The sequence below is a fragment of the Lingula anatina genome, chromosome 9 (assembly GCF_051362555.1).
Source record: "Lingula anatina isolate TDL-2025a chromosome 9, LinAna3.0, whole genome shotgun sequence".
NCBI lineage: Eukaryota > Metazoa > Brachiopoda > Lingulata > Lingulida > Lingulidae > Lingula > Lingula anatina.
In genome coordinates this window covers 11,528,135-11,545,232 of record NC_141775.1, presented here as the reverse complement: position 1 = coordinate 11,545,232, position 17,098 = coordinate 11,528,135, and the positions used below count along the sequence as shown (strand labels likewise).

Here is a 17,098-nt window from a genome sequence, read left to right as displayed (position 1 = left end):
CCATTGAATGGCACATGCAGATGTGAGAAGACCATCAGTAAATTAGCTGGATCCTTTTGTCAGGTTGGCCATATTTAGTCCACAGATCATATGTTCTGAATGTGCTCTCTAACTTCCTGCTTCCACTTCTTATTTGAATATTTAATAGCAGGAAATAAACAGCCACAAGTATACAACTGTATAAAAAAAAAAGAAGTAAGACAGTAAAAATTTTGTAATTTTTATTAAAAATACAAGGTCAATTGTTTTATAACTAATATTTATTATATAAGCCAACAAACACATAAACAATATTTACAACTGTTTACAACATAAAATCATATATAAAAATTTCAATCTTATTAACCAATATACATTTATTTTCAAAAAAAAAAAAAAAAAAAAAGAGGAAAGATGTTGGACGGAAAATACATGAAGTTGTCATTTCTTATCACAGTACAGTATGTGTTTTCTGGCAATGGTTTGAGGTACATGTACTTAAAGGCTGATACATCACTTTGCTGGGGAGGGAGAGGGAACAATAATGGATAAATTGCTATGAAGGTGATTGATACATCATTATCATCCTGTGCAGTGCCCACTGTCATAGATATATTATGGTCCTTCCGGTATTGTCCCCAGTCATCTCATCATTTCTGTAGGCCTATCCATCTGTGTCATCATTCACACCATTTTTATCAATAATAAGAACAAGCCATCTGCCATTCTGGCAATCGAGTTTCAGTTCACTTTCCATGACCTACTTCCATATGCTAAATTTAGCATTGTCCCATTTCCATGACCTAATTATCTGACCCGGTTACTCTGAGACCACAAATGCCCTCAGCATGACCTTGTACTGGTCAGTGGCATCTCCCTTCACTGTCAACAGGATACTGGCCTCCATGGGGCGGTTAGGCTGGAAGAACAATCCCATACTATAGACATGTACTTTATAATTGGACATTTCTCTCTTTGCTCTTAATACCATTACTTTTTAATCTAAACTGATCCTTTTAACATTGTATTTTATCTGTTACAATATTTGTATTGTAATTTATATTTAAGCCTGCAGAACATATTTTTATGGATTTTAAACTCAAAATAAATATTATTAACAGTGTTTTATTTACAATTTGGAACTAGAGAGTCAGATGACTCGCTGACACTGCAGATTACGAGTCATTTTTTATTTTCAGGAGTCAAAATTTTCCCGCCTTTTTGGAATGGGTAATTTTAACTATTAATGATGCATACAACCATATATTATGTAAATAGATTGTACATGAATTGAGGTTGTTTATTTGTAATTGTTGTATTCCAGACTTAAAGTATAGAATTCTATCTACAGGAACTGAAGAATACAAAAAAAAAAAAAAAAGAAAAAAAAACAGCTTTTGTATAAGTGTATTCAACATATGACAACAAACACACTAATAGTCATACAACTTCAAAATGATATGGACAAAAGTATGCATTTTGATTTTTTTTTCTTACAAAAACCGTTAAAACAAAGGATTATTAACATGATTAAACCTAAAGGTAGATATATGAACAAAAAATCACCAAGATAAACGATAAATTAAAATTGATATGGATAAACTTTGTGTTGACTAGTATGTAAAAAAATATTTTTTAAAAATTATATGGACATAAATGGAAAACAATTTATATAGGAGGGAATAAGATTGTCAAACACAAAAAAGTAGATAAATGAAGACAAGGAATTTCAATAGATAATTACTACGGCAATAACAAATTATATTCCAATCTGGAAAAATTATGTTTTGACTATTAAACATAAAAACACAATACTAGACATTTCACCTGTGATTTTATACACGTAGTGTAACATATTTTAACCATTTAGAGTAATCTCTGTCACCAGTTTGCGGACTAAACTGTTTTTTATGTCAAACCAATTACATTTGGATCTTAAAACACAATAAAATATTTAAATTGAATTTAAAAACCCGTATTGTGCCTATAGCAGCATTGTACTAGTAGTGTACTATCGGTGGCAAGTTGACATACTTTTTTGCAACACAACAACGATCGGAAATAGGCCTACTAGTACATGTAGGATTAAAAACCTACATGTACTAGTACATGTAGGTTTTTAATTGGCAATATTACAACACTTTTGAAAGTAATTGGTTGTGGCTGTCATACATTAGGGTCAAATGACGCACTAGATCATATTTTTTTGCGTCAATTTTAGGATTCATGCGTTTTTTACGCATGACGCAGAGGTAAATAAAACACTGTATTAATATTATTTTAACTATGGGAAATTTCCTATTGAGATAAGAAATGAAATTTTAGTTTCATCATACAATAAATGCATGCAGTCTCACTCCCTGGAGAAAGATTTTTGTAAAACCCTGATGAAGATCCCATTGGGTGTCTTCATTACCCATCAAAGCCAAAAAGCCAATTTTAATTTCTCAAATATGAGAAACAATCATATTACTAAGTGTGTTCTATGAAATAACCCCAATCTCATTTTATTTTCCATGATGTGTGATCACTACCCCCCCCCCCCCCCCGTCCCCCCCCCCCCCCCACACACACACACACACACACACACAAGTGGGACTCTTGTGGGAGGAAGTAACTCTGAGTTTTATCTCTAAGTCCAGTGTAGTGGCAGATTTAGGGGGGTTGTCGGGGGGCTCCTGACCCCCCTCTTCAGTTTCCGTAAAAAAAAAAAAAAGATCCCCCTCTTGTTATTAGAATTATGAAGAGCTAAATCATAGTCCTAAACTGCACCAAATGGCACCATTTGCTCTCCAAAACACCCAACCCCACACAAAGGGGCAAGGGTCAGCTTCTCATCTGAGGCCTGTCATTCTTTAAAAAAAATGGACCCCTCCTCCCCCCCCCCCCCCCCCCCCCCCCCCCCCCCCTTCAAACAATCCTGGATCGGCCCCTGCAGTGCTCTACTCACATCATGCCCAGCTGGTGGATTCCAGGTAAACTGAACTGGTCGCTTGCTGCCTGCCTCCACCTGACCCTGGAGGAGACAAAAATGCTTTCATATTCACAGCTCAACTAACACAATTACAAAGACAATACAATGTGCAGCAACCACAATGAAAGTGTAAACTATGCATGGAGAAGACATTTCATTCAGATACCTAATACAATTCTGTAAGTGTTTACAGTTGGAAAGAACAGTACTAAAATGTAATGAAAACCTTAACTTGCAACTGTTGAGTACAACAAAAATATGGAATCTCTCTCTCTCTCTCTAACCCACAATATCAATTCCTTTTAAACAGTTCTCAAACATTTACTACACTTTTCACTGCCACAGTCCCACAATATCACATTGTATTCTCACTTTAGGTGGATCCAGTGTGAAGCCCTTGGCTTCGATGTCCTTGGTGTTTTCAAAACTGAACTCTCCATTCTGAAATTTAAGAAGTTCATCAAAAGAGAAAATTAAGTAGTAGACAATCACATTGATTAGCAAGCAAATGCACAATGTACAGGGTTAATATCAGCAATGTTGAGTGCTCAGCAGTAAGCAACGATAACACTACATAATCACTGTGTGCAATATTTGATTAAAAGCCTTGGTTAATGGTTGTACATCAATCACATGCCGCACTTGGCAGAAAACGGCACTAGTCACATTACGCAAAGGTTAATACATGTACACGCTAGGCTTATTGACAATATGAATTGTTAGAAAAAAACAACAACAAAAAATGATAACATTTCCCCATACCTGTTTCCCTGGCTGCAGTTACACAAAAGTCACAACATGAAAGTTAAAACGGTCAGGTTAGTAAATGTGTTATCAACAAAAAAAACGTGCACTGACAAACAACCAACAGCAAGTGGGACTTTCTCAGTATTGTAAATAAACTTTGACACGACAGTAATTACTGAAAAAAAAAAAATGGTTTAAAAGTTTAATATTATTGTAGGCACTGTGGCTGTACATATGGACCTCAGAAAAATGAATTGATTATATTTAATACTGGCAAAGATACTACAAATATGTGTGTGTGTGTGTGTAATATACACCTGATAGTCTTGTTATCTCTTTTATTAATGGGTATTTAAGGGGGAGTTACAAGTCTAAAGGTTAATCACTGTGCTATGGGAATTGTGGGATCCTAATTTTGGTGTCAGTGGGAAGAGTAGTCATGCATTCTGGGTGTTGTACAGCTAATCAATCACCCTGACTTCCGAAGGTTACCAGGAAAACATCTAATTATTGGTATATATCTGCTATTTCCAGGATGTTGGAGTTGAGTTTCAGATAAATTCTGAAAACCAGGGTGCTCTTTAATACATCTTACTTATATTAATATTTCCAACTAAATATGAAATTAATTAATTGGTGCAAAAGGGAAGACTATTTTATATAAAATACATATAATTTTTAATTTTGACAAGGAATACCACCAGAGAGTGAGGGAATGGTGAGCTACGTAGCCAAGTGCAGAATCAAAAGCTAATAAATCATTTTGCAGTGGTTTGTGCATATGCATACTCTAGCACTTCCTGCCCGCACACTGCCTGCACGACTCCCTGGACGTGCACTGGCACGACTTCCTGGGCGTGCACTGCCAACACGTGCACTGCCTGCACGAGCACTGCCAGCACGCGCACTCCGGGCCCTATGTGAGCGGGCACTGCTTTGCCTTCTGTCCATGCTTAGCTGTTAGTTTTAATTTCAAAACAGAAGAAAGCTGAGCAAAGTGTTATAAAATTAATTCATAAACACCTAGAATTAACTTATTAGAGGGCACAATGCATGGCGTATGCTGATTGCAAGGTTAATTAATAATTAAATGTTTTGCTGAATCTACATCCCGTTTAATAACAAATAACCACACATCACAAAACAAAAGGACCAAGACTCAATCAGAGGCATTTCCTCAGGAGAAATGGTCACAGATAAACAAGACAACACATCATGACATGACATCAAGATGACAAAAAAGTGTTGACAAAATATACCATCTTTACATTACATATGTTGCTTATTATCATAGAAATACAATAATTAAACATTACAGCTGCTATAGTTACACCATGTAATCTTTCTATGAATTATGATTCTAAGTGAAATTTAAAAAAAAGCCATAATTATTTTATAGGTGTAGCTCTCAAAGTACTCTTTCAATCACAAAAGTGATAACAAGTTACATAGCACCCCTGAGGACCCATGTAATGTGACAGAGAGGCCCCCAAGATAATTAGTCCACTTCCCATTCCTTTCTACTGGTACCCCTCGCCCTAGATTTTGACTCACTTAGGCCAGGCTTACCCTAACCATTATAACTAAATGGAGCGTGGACATTCTGTTACACTGACCCTCAGCTATGCAACACCTGCACTGCAGCAGGTCTTGGGCTCTATTCTCCAAGACAACAGCATTACCTTCTTCTGGCTGACCGCCATCGTCCTGACACAGCCAACCAGCAGCTCCCTGGAGGCCGCAGAGAACCCCTCCTCACTGGACACACTGTTGAAGGTCAGCAACACGGGGATGGCAGAAGATTTCACCTCTGGAATGATGATAATAGTTATAACAGTAATGATGCTAACAGACAGACTGAAGTTGGGCCAAAAAATCTACCATATTCTAAACCATAAATCTTGAATTGCACGGCCTTCAACTCCTTACCCCTGAATACACCTGCTTACCAATCACCCTCCTCCTCATTCCCTGGCACAAACCCTAACAGCTGACTACCCACCCTCCTCCTCCTCTGTCCCTGGCACACACCCTAACAGCTGACTACCCACCCTCCTCCTCAGTCCCAGGCAAACACCCTAACTGCTGACTACCCACCCTCCTCCTCCTCAGTCCCAGGCACACACCCTGACAGCTGACTACCCACCCTCCTCCTCAGTCCCAGGCACACACCCTAACAGCTGACTACCCACCCTCCTCCTCCTCAGTCCCAGGCACACACCCTATCAGCTGACTACCCACCCTCCTCCTCCTCCTCAGTCCCAGGCACACACCCTAACAGCTGACTACCCACCCTCCTCCTCCTCAGTCCCAGGCACACACCCTAACAGCTGACTACCCACCCTCCTCCTCCTCCTCAGTCCCAGGCACACACCCTAACAGCTGACTACCCACCCTCCTCCTCCTCAGTCCCAGGCAAAACTGTGAGGGACTCCACATCTGGCATCAGTTCATCTCCACCAGCCACATACATGATGTGAGGGAAACACTGGCCCAGAACTTGAAAGGAATGCTGCTCTTCCTGGAAATATAAACATACTGAATAAGATTTCGAATGAATAAAACTATGTCCTAGGTGAAAGACTTTATAATGTCAACACAGTGAGTCCACAAATTTTTTTTATGAAAGTGCACAACAGAAATGTCTGAAACTGAAAGAAGGGTACCTTATAAAAAAGAAACATTGTCTAAAGAAGCCTTACAAATTACTGTACACATAACAAGCCAATTACAAGTGAACATACACACATGCATGCACGCATGCATGCACACACATGCACACACACACACAAACACACACACTTCAGGTAAAGCAAAGATAAAATTATATAAGACACTTTGCTATCTACAAGAGGAGACCAGCCTTAATTACCATTCCAAACAGCTGTATCCTAACTGTGTCGAAGTAGTTCACACTGGCATGGTCTGGAGCATATGTCATCATGATCTCAGTGCTGCTGCCAGGGGCGATGGTCCCCTCACACGGCACGCAGTCAAACACTCGCTGGCCATTGAAGTTTTGGACACCTGCCAAGGCAAAAATAACAAGGCTGAAATTTGAGAACTGTTGACAAATTTAAAGTAACAAAATATGAGATTGTGATGTGGACTTGTCATTTGGCAACTACTTCCTACCAAGTAGTCAGTGAATAAGACTGTTACAGTAGTTGTTGTAAGAAACTTAACATACTTGTATAATAAGTTTTACACAGAGTTTGCAAAGTTTTATCCCATTACTTAAAAAATGTTCATGGTTGGATTAACTTAACATTAGCAACAACAACCACGTAAATATTCATAAAAAAAAAAAAAAAAAAAACACAGCTATAAGATGACAATGCAGATAGTAATACACATATGTTGCACTTTACTTAATGTCCATTAATTATAAAGCTTTAAATTATTAAGCTTTGGAAAATTTTGCTTGGGGTAGCCATTTTTAATTCCAGATCCATTTTGAAAGTAGGAGTAACAGAAAGTAGAACCTTAAGTAAAGATACAATTATACGCACCAACTTTCACTTTCTGTGTCTGGTCTCTGCGTACAAACTGTGGTATGCCCTGAGTAAGGGCATGTCGCAGCAGAGAGTTGCTGTCCATTTTGATGGAGAAGTCTATAGCCAGGGTGGATGTGTTCTTGATCTGTAGTAGGTAACAATACAAACAATTATAGTCACTACTTGGATACTTTTGGTCTAATGTATGACATACTGATATTGCAAGCAAGTCAAAAACCAGCTGTTTTTCATAACATAAGATTAAAAAAACTGTGACAAACTTAATCAAATTACTAAGTTTTGTCGTATTTCTGATTATAACAAGTGAATTGGTTTGTATTCACATATCACACCATTTCATGAATCAAAATTACATTATGGCAACACACTTAGTAACAGATGAGTTTAAGAAAACAACTTTTTCATCCACTTCCAGCGTAATTGCTGAAAAAAAGATCCCCAAATCACTCCTTTTGTAGTCTGCCTTCAAAACCAAGTTGATAGGCAGACTAACTGATCCTTGGATCAAATATGGCGCGAACCACTTGAAAGCATGCCTCATAATCCCCTTATAATTTTAAGGGATTATGCAACATGCTTTCAAATGCACACCAAATTAAATACATGGATCAGTTAGCCCGCGAATCAACTTGGTTATGACAGTGCCAAATTCATTAAAAGGAAAGACAATCTCTACCACCTGTTACAGGGTAAATTCAACAGTCAATCACACCCATACCTTGAAGGTCTTCTCCACATACTCATTCTCTAGCACAGCTCCCATGTCCAAGTGGTCTGTGTCCAGAGAGAGGCTGACCTTAGGACTGACCCCCTGACCAACCAGGTTGAGGTACAGTGTGGAGATGCCTGTCCTCAGCTCCTGGACCTCCTGGTACTGAGATAGAATAATAATAATAATAATAATAATAATAATAATAATAATAATAACCAAAACAGTTGTTGAAAGTAAAACATGAACAAAATCATAAAGAAAAATCTAAAAAATGTGGTTTTAGCTCTATTTTAAAAATGAATCCAGCGTTTCTTTTTGTCTTATGTAAATCCACAACTTATTCCACTCATACAGAGAGGTACTGCAGGTATAAACATGCACTATAGCAATTTACTGATCAATATAAATATATACATTTTAATTACACAGACTGAATTGTCAGGCTTTGTTTCAAATTGCTAAGATTTGCCCTCTCTCTCTCTCTCTCTCTCTCTCTCTCTCTCTCTCTCTGTACTCACCACTCTGCCAGTACCAGGGGTAAAGCTGAAGATAACAGTGAGTGACTCCTCAGGCTCCAGCTCTCTGAGAGCGTTCAGAAGAACAAACGGTCCCACTGGATCCAGGAGAGAGGCTGTGACCTACAGGAAACACCGTGCATGATGGGATATAGGTACACAAATTTGCTTATTGTATATGTTCACTTTTAATATTTTAATAGTATTGCACTAACTAATGTATCTCAAAAAATGAAAAGATCAATAAATGGTCTATGTCAAATGTAAAAATGGAATATTTTAATAATTTTGCGTTAATATATGTATATGTACATCAAAGAATAAAAATATTGCTAATTTAAAAATTCATTGACAACCTATTTGTCTTAGCTGTTTAAAAGCAGTACTGTTCTATCATATCTGTCTCCAGCAACTTACATTAATGTTATCCTCAAATATGTTCTGAATGGTGGCTGTCTTGATGACTGTCTGGCCAATGGAGACATCACCAAAGTCCACTGTGGTCCGGCCGTTGTCTGAGATGACCACCAGAGGGGGCTTGACTGTAGGACAGTGGACTTCCAGGTACAGGGTGTTGTGGATGCTGAAGGTCAAATTAATGATAACAAGGTCTGGCACAAAGAACAGTGGTCGTTATATATCAAATATCATTATAATTATCATTATTTTATTTTAATATAATGATACTTAATATACATCTCCCCTCCAAAAAAAAAAAACAAAAAGGGAAAAAAAAGTCCCCAAGCAAATCTTCATTAAAAAATAATTCTGAGTTTACCATATTATCTATAAACTCAAGTGTATTCAAAGAAGGCATGCAATACATGCATGCTATGAGTGCATTCAGAGCAGCAGACTCACAGATCAAATATGGCCGACCCACTTGAAAGCTTAATCCCCGTGGGGAATCTATACAGTGTCTTATCAGAAATTAAGTGGCAAGCTTTTTAGTGGGTCACCATATTTGATCCGCGGATCTGCCAGTCTGCTGTTCTGAATGCGGTCTATGATTCTCACTCAGTTACCTATAAGGCAGTTCCCCAGGGTTTCCAGTCTTTCCTGAGGCCACATAGCAGGGGATGACATAGCTATTGAACTCTGACTTGAATGTTCTCAGCAGGGATGCCTGGGCCTGTGCATATGCATCAGATCTGAAATTATATCATATGATACATAAATAACTTGCCATTCTCGTATAACACAAAAGACAGAATACCATTAATATGATTGGCATATTAAGCCCACTGCAATTATTCCAGTGCCTGTGTCACTTAGAGACCATTCCCAGGCCCTATCATACTAACTGTGTATCAATCTATCTCAGAGGGGATTCTTGCTAAATTGCTAGCAACTTAAGCGGCTTAAATGTCTGTCACACCTACTCAAGCTGCTAGGGGGTAATTAATCATCATTTAGCAGCTTTAGTAAGCGCGCCAGACATCTAGGCCACTTAAGCTAAAAGCAATTTAGCAAGAAACCACTTGGAGATGGTTCAATCCTGTTAGTCTAAGATCAATCTAGGTATAGGAACCCAGTTTTATACTGCTTGTAGTACTTGTACTTACTTGGTGTCTATGCTCTCTGGAGGAGGGGCTTTGACAGGGGCTGGTCCACTGGGCACTGTCTCCCCCATCAAGGGAGCCCCGCCCTTTGGCTTGCCTTTAGGAGAAGGCTTGCCTTTGCCAGCAGGACCTTTCTTTTTCTGTAATACAGATAAAATACAGGAATTTCATTTTTTTCTCCTTATCATTTATGATTTTTCAAAGCACTTTTAATTGAAATTTTCAAAATCTTGGAAATATGCTCAAACCACTTTTCTCTGTTGGATATCTTTTTCCAAAAGCCCTTTTGGTTCTAAAAGTTAAAAACATCAAATTCATACAGTGATGGGTCTATCTTTTCTAGCAGACAATATGTAGCAGACAATATAGACATATGGTAAGTCTCCACTTAAACAGGCAGGGCTAACCTTTAAGTTAGCTAAATATCAGGCCTGCTGCAAATTTGCTGCAATCTGCAATTCCTTCTTGCAAATTTGCAGCAAATTAGCAGTGATAAATTTATCTTGCAAACTACTGTAAGTTTGTTTCCACAAACTGTTAGTTTAAATTCACTACCCTCGACCAGGGTGGCAGATATTATTTTCCAAATTTCCAGAGAACCAAATGACAGTATACATATTTTTTAGAGACATAACTGTAAATATCGTGTGAAAAATCAATCAGTGACCATGGTAGAGGGTATAATTTTATGAAAGGAATTGAAAAAGTAAGTTAATTTAATTTGTAAATCTATTCTCTTAAGAATAAAATCCCTCTGTGATATGTTAATGATTCTGGCACTTCACTCCCTAGAAATCTAGCCAACATCAGATATTATATAGTCTACTCTAGTACTAATAATGTTACAACATAGGTTTCGTACCATCACATTCCATTGCTACTGTATGTATGTTTGTTATGTGACTGTTTGTATGTGACATAGGAGAACAGATTGCACATGGGGGTTCATTCTATATAACACAGGGTGTCAGTTAAGTCTGGACACTTGAAGAAATATGTACGTTTATGGTTAAACTTTCATTTAATTACAAATACACTGATGGAGCGCATTCAGGCAATATTTGCTCTGTGGATCTGTTAGCCCGCTTTTCTGAATGTGCTCATAAAATATACCATAGTTAAATATGAAATAAAATTAATATTTTTTAATTTAATATAAATAAGGAAGAAACAATACATATTGACTCTGTAGGACCAAAAGGTAGTTAATATTTTAATATCTTAATTAAAATTCTACATATTATATAATAAGGAATTTTTCTAATGGGTCCAGACTTTAGGAACCCCCAGTGCAATAATGCCATCACCAATAACAGCAGGTATTAACCAATGTGCAATAACCACTATCACAACACATTTCTGAACAACAGGTCTTACAGAATTGCTGAAGGGTTGTAGGGTGTGGTCAAAAAACGATAAAAATGAAAATCAAAATAATGTTGTAACTCCCACATCAACATCATCAGGAGGTGTTCACTGTGCTTGGAGAAGTCAAACATCACTCTTCTTGTCTCAGTTTCACAGCATGCTGTCCACGCAGAAGTATCATTTGCTGGTTTTGAGAAAGACATTTTAAATGATAATCGAGACAAAAGTTAGAAATCATCCACTGCCCAAAAACAAAAATAAACTAAAATAAAGTAAATAAGAAATAGAAAAGTAGGGTCATAATAAACAAAATGGTAACTGCTATTCATTCACACAAAATGAGAGAGTTGTGCAAAGAAATGGAACTGCAATCTGTGGACCAACATGGCTACATCCTTACCCTTTTCTGAAGATGATGAACAAAGCGAGGAATTAATGCCAATCATCAATATGTCAAATAACTGCAAAGAATACTTTGCTCCTCATTCCACTTTATACAAATAATCATATTCAATAGCATTCTTAATTTAAATGGCAATTTGTTAAATTCACCAATTTTGGTGAACCACAAAATAAAAACAAAGCATTTTATTTTACTTACTGTAAAATAATTACAAACTTATAAATTCAAAGTAATATTTTGCCTGTAACCAGTCTGGCATACCAATATCATTCAACAGTATCACTTACAATGAATTACCAAACACCAAAATCTCCTTCAAACACTGAAACAGTCTTCAAAATACTAGACAAGTACTAGTACATTTTTAAACTAAAACAGAAATATAAGGTGAAATACTGCTTTCAACAAATACTAATCTGATGGAGTCTACATATAAGCATGGGAATCCAGCATGGAAAAATACAGTGACAAGTCTGGATATGTCTGCAATGATATACACCATAAGACTGGGTTCCCATACCTAGATAGATCTACCAGGATCGATCCATCTCCAAGTGGTTTCTTGCTTAATTGCTTTCAGCTTAAGCAGCTTAGATGTCTGCCTACTGAAGCTGCTAAATGATAATTAATTACCCCCTAACAGTTTCAGTAGACGTGACAGACATCTAAGCTGCTTAAGTTAATTGCAATTAAGCTAGAATCCCCTTGGAGATAGATTGATTCACAGTTAATATGATAGGGTTTGCGCATTTACAACAGCAAACTAACATATCTACAGATCAAATATGGCAACCCACATAAAACCTTGATGCATAATCCCCTAATAAACACTGAACAGATTCCCTGTGGAGATTATGCGACAAGCATTCAAGTGGGTCTAGCTGACATATTCGATCCGTGGATCTGTTAGTCTGCTGTTGTGAATGCAGCCATGGAGACCTGACCATTGCACAAATCATCAGGATGATATTTAAAACTAAAAATAAATAAAGTATCAACGAATGCAATGTGTATGTCCACCATTTTGTATGTAATGTGAAAGGCATGTGACAGAAATTTTAAGCATGTGAAAACTGGTTCCCAGTGACTTGTGAATACTTTGAGTACTGAAGCAGATCACCAAAAACTGCTTTAAAAAATAAAAAAGGATCACTTAACAGTCAAATGCCTGTTATCTTCTACCAAAAACTGAAATAAGCTAGATCTATGTAAAATAAAATGTGTGACCAACGAAAATGATAACTACAAAATAAATGTTAATTAAAGAGAATAAAGAACTGAAGTAGACAGCTTCTGTCCCATGCTTCAGAAGGAAAAAGTTAAATGCTTGCCCAAAGCAGATTGTTGGTTAATTTCTAGTGACCCCAGATGGACAAAAGTGTCAACTGGTGGTGCACTGTGACCAGTGGTGGACCAAAGTGACCTCTGGTGGACTTAAGTGACCAGTGGGGGTCCATTGTGACCAGTGGTGGACTAATGTGACCCCTCGTGGACTAAAATGACCAATGTAGTCAATTGTGACCAGTATTGGACTAAAGTGACCCCTGGTGGACTTTTGTGACCGAAGATGGTCCATTGTGACCAGTGGTGGACTAAAGTGAGCCGTGACAAGGTATTAAATATAACTCACCCCTCCTGGCACCTTTGCAAGTACCTGGGAATTAAGTTGTGGAAGTGGAAATTAAACAATGTCAATCCTAATGTATTAATACCAATCTCTGGATTCCTTAATCATTCCACACTTGAACTTTTGATTGCAAAATATTGTTAAATAATGATTTTTATTCGAATGCTCAATGATCTGACAAACTCAGTCAAAAACTTTATATATGGTAGTTAATCATAATTTTGGTGCAGCTGCCACATTTTTTTGATAAAGTTTTATTCTCTTACTTTGACATTTATTTATTTATTTGCTTTACTTGTAATATTCAGCTGATATAAAAATCATAATATCATCATGATTAAAATGCTTGTCAGACTGTATACTTTAAATTTAAAAAAGGAAAACACGTACTAACAAAATTATGAATCAGAAAATAAAAGAAAAAAAAAAGATGTCCACTGCACATCAAACAACTTAAAGTTAAAATAAATGCTGGTCCAAAGTCCTGATCAAACATCACAGCATGGGTTATTCCTGATACTTAGATGATCTCCTTCAATTCTATCCTTTCCTTGTTGTCTGTCATAAGGAAAACTGACTTTTTGCACTAAAAATATCAGCTAAGAATTGCTTCCTTAATTCCCCATGAATAACTCTGACCTTGGATGTCCATATATTTCAGGCAACTCTCTCTCTCTCTCTCTCTCTCTCAACCATCTCTCTCTCCCGATATTTATAGCTGCCTCATCCTGGTTCTCTCTCTCGCAACTCTCTCTTCCTGGTTTTCTCTCTCTCTCTCTTTCTCTCTCTCTCTCTCAGCTGTTCCTCTCTCTCTCTCTCTCTCTCTCTCAGCTGTCTCTCTCTCTCTCTCTCTCTCTCTCTCTCTCTCTCTCTCTCTCTCAGCTGTTCCTCTCTCTCTCCAGATACTCACAGCAGCCTGTTGCCCCCCCCCCCCTCTCTGTCTCTGTCTCTCTCTCTCTCTCTCTCCAGATACTCACAGCTGCCTGTTCCTGGTTCTCCTTCTCTCTCTGCAGTTCCTCTTGGTACTCCTTCTCTGCCTTGGCCTGCAGCTCCCTGACGGCCATTCTCACCGCCTCCTTCCTGACCACCGAGTCTGGCAGCGACGGTGTGTAGCGCACACGTACACAGCAACTCTACAGAGAATGCACACAAACAAAAAAAAAAATAAGACTGCAACACAAAGTGAGATCCACTCCAAGAATGAACTTATTCATTCAGATTTTAAAAAATGAAAAGAAGAATAATCAAAGTTCACAGGGCAGTTGACACTTTAAGCCTGAAATACTAAATCATAATAAAAGATATCAAAAATCATCAAAACAGAATAAAATAAGAAGATTGAAAGATTGTCTTGTGTACACACACAGATGAACTGTCAGATGAACACCATACAAAACAGCCTAAGTAAAAATTAAGTATTGCTGTTTCACTCTAGTCTCACCGTCTCCATCTTGTCAGCTATCTCACTCTCCCTCAACTTAGGAGAGAAGCTCAGCACTACGCGGCATTGCTTCATAATAATAATTTTCATATAATAATTATTATCATTATTATTATTATTTTTAAAATAATAATATCATTTACTGTAGACAAGATAAAACAGTTCATTTTCCTTATGTCAAAGGTAAAAACAACATGTATAATACATAAAAATAATTCACTCATACTGCACAATGAGAGTTCACATAAGTTACGTTGTTGTTTTTTTTTCTGCATTTCTTCAGCATATATGCAATACAGGCATGTTTACCTGTATATACACACTGCCTTCCTTCCCACTGTATATCATACTCATACTTATATGCAGGGGCGGATCCAGAAATATTTTCTGACAGTCTTCCAAATCATCTTTGTTGATCCATCCTCCATTTCTGACCGTCTTCCGACAGAGTAAAATAAGATACCCGTCCGTGTAAATGTGAAAATCTGACCGTCTTCCGGAAGACCCAGAAGATGCCCTAAATCCGCTCCTGTATATGAGTCCACTTACTTTGCCAGGTTCCACAGTTCCCACAGCCGGGGACACAGTAAGGGGTGCTCCCTCAGGAACAACAAACTCAAAGGAAGTAGGACCAACTGGAGCAATGGCACCTAGAAATGGAAAGGGAGGGGTTCTCATTGACTGTGGATGTAGAGAGATAGTATGTGATTAGAACATCAATGTTGAGATACTTACTGTATTTGTCTATTCAAATAAATAAATAATTTTACCACTAGTATTCTATAAGGTATTCTAGAATTTGTGTTCAATTATAATTTTATTATTTATTATATTATTAATTCTTTTTTTTGTGCAAACTTTTGATCTTTTGAAGTTAAAAGGTGCTCAAAATACAACTGTTTCTTGAAATAAAGGAAATGTGAAAGAAAGAAAAAAATAGAGAAGGAAACTGCCACAGTAACCATGGCAACCAGTGCTAACCTTTTCCAATCCTAGGCACTGGGTGCGTGTACTTGTTCATGCTGGTGTGAGAGTTGATCACGTGAATGGTTGCCGTGGAAACATCAGTTAGAGCAGTGGCCCGGAAGTGTATGATCTGGTTAGAGAGGTCCAGGGGAGGGTGGACCCCAATGCCAGTGCAGGCAATCTTGAAGGACCTGGCATATCACGAAACATGAATGATCAATAAGCTAGTATATATATATATATATATATATACATATATATATATACAGAATCTAGCATCCCTATAAGCAATATATACAGAATCTAATACTAGTATGCTTTATCTCCTCATTCTTTTTATACTATTTTTTAAAATTTTAAGTAATCAATAACTTCCAGTACAACATAACTGTTAATTTGTCTACAAACATAACATTATCTGTGATTATATGTGTATAAATAAACTTAAGGGTTTAAATGAAATTATTTTCCCCATTTCATGCCTCCCTCTGTACACTAAAGCCCAGACAACTGACCTGTTTATCAGGGACTTGCAAGTGAGTTCAAATGAGTAGTTTCTAGCCTTGGGAGGACTGAAAATGATGTCTAGCTCCATGGTTTCCATTGGCAACAAGGTACCAAACCCATCATTAGGCTGAACATCGATGTACTAAGAAACAAAAGGATGAAAATAATTTGACAATTATACCCGCAACAATGCACAACATATTCTTTAAGGCACTGAATAAGACGGCAGATTACTTACAGTTTTTAACTTAATTCTCGATTCATGGGATATCATCAGTTGCCGTTACTTGAAAAAGGGAAATACTGTCAGAAATTAAAAGATAACCTGACTTTAAGAGCATAAACTGCTGTCTAATCCATGTACTATATCTCTTCTTAAATTCTAAATATGAAATTCCCTTTTTGCAGCCATGTGCTGTAATTTTGCTATGGGTTATTACACTGAATAAACATGATGGTGATCACTATTATTATCATTTAAAAACACCAATGGACAATTTAAATGAAATATAACAGTCAAGTGATGCTCACCTCTGGTATTCCCACGAAGCCAAACTCCTGTGGCAGTATAGACCTGTTGGAGAGTTTCACTGTGGTCTTCACCGATTCATAGATGGTGCAGTAGCCAAAGTCAATGTTGGTGATGTCAAACTCCAGATCAGAGTTGGTGACCACAGCATGTAACGTGAACGGCACAGGGTTGGTCTGTAAATGGAAATAAACAAACATATAAACAAACAAATGTATTGACCAGCTCTGTATACACTGAAATATACTTG

General features: G+C 37.3%; 1 protein-coding gene across 4 annotated transcripts in view; it reads right to left on the bottom strand.

The window, feature by feature from the left end:
• Positions 1-206: 206 nt before the first annotated feature.
• The window catches only part of LOC106173476 (cilia- and flagella-associated protein 74), a 32,404-nt gene continuing 15,512 nt past the window's right edge, over positions 207-17,098 (bottom strand). For 2 of the 4 annotated variants that reach the window (XM_086995498.1, XM_086995501.1), the window contains 19 exons: positions 16,851-17,024; positions 16,328-16,461; positions 15,828-16,003; positions 15,396-15,496; positions 14,383-14,538; positions 13,409-13,432; positions 10,011-10,147; positions 9,471-9,596; positions 8,863-9,028; positions 8,449-8,568; positions 7,937-8,092; positions 7,213-7,342; positions 6,573-6,727; positions 6,095-6,221; positions 5,383-5,510; positions 3,716-3,727; positions 3,326-3,394; positions 2,930-2,995; positions 207-898 (listed from right to left, as the gene is read on the bottom strand). In XM_086995498.1, the coding sequence (XP_086851624.1) occupies positions 800-898; positions 2,930-2,995; positions 3,326-3,394; positions 3,716-3,727; positions 5,383-5,510; positions 6,095-6,221; positions 6,573-6,727; positions 7,213-7,342; positions 7,937-8,092; positions 8,449-8,568; positions 8,863-9,028; positions 9,471-9,596; positions 10,011-10,147; positions 13,409-13,432; positions 14,383-14,538; positions 15,396-15,496; positions 15,828-16,003; positions 16,328-16,461; positions 16,851-17,024 (2,256 nt within the window). In that variant the 3' untranslated portion in view covers positions 207-799. The remainder of the gene's footprint in view (positions 899-2,929; positions 2,996-3,325; positions 3,395-3,715; positions 3,728-5,382; positions 5,511-6,094; positions 6,222-6,572; positions 6,728-7,212; positions 7,343-7,936; positions 8,093-8,448; positions 8,569-8,862; positions 9,029-9,470; positions 9,597-10,010; positions 10,148-13,408; positions 13,433-14,382; positions 14,539-15,395; positions 15,497-15,827; positions 16,004-16,327; positions 16,462-16,850; positions 17,025-17,098) is intronic. The other 2 variants (XM_086995499.1, XM_086995500.1) reach the window with 2 other exon arrangements.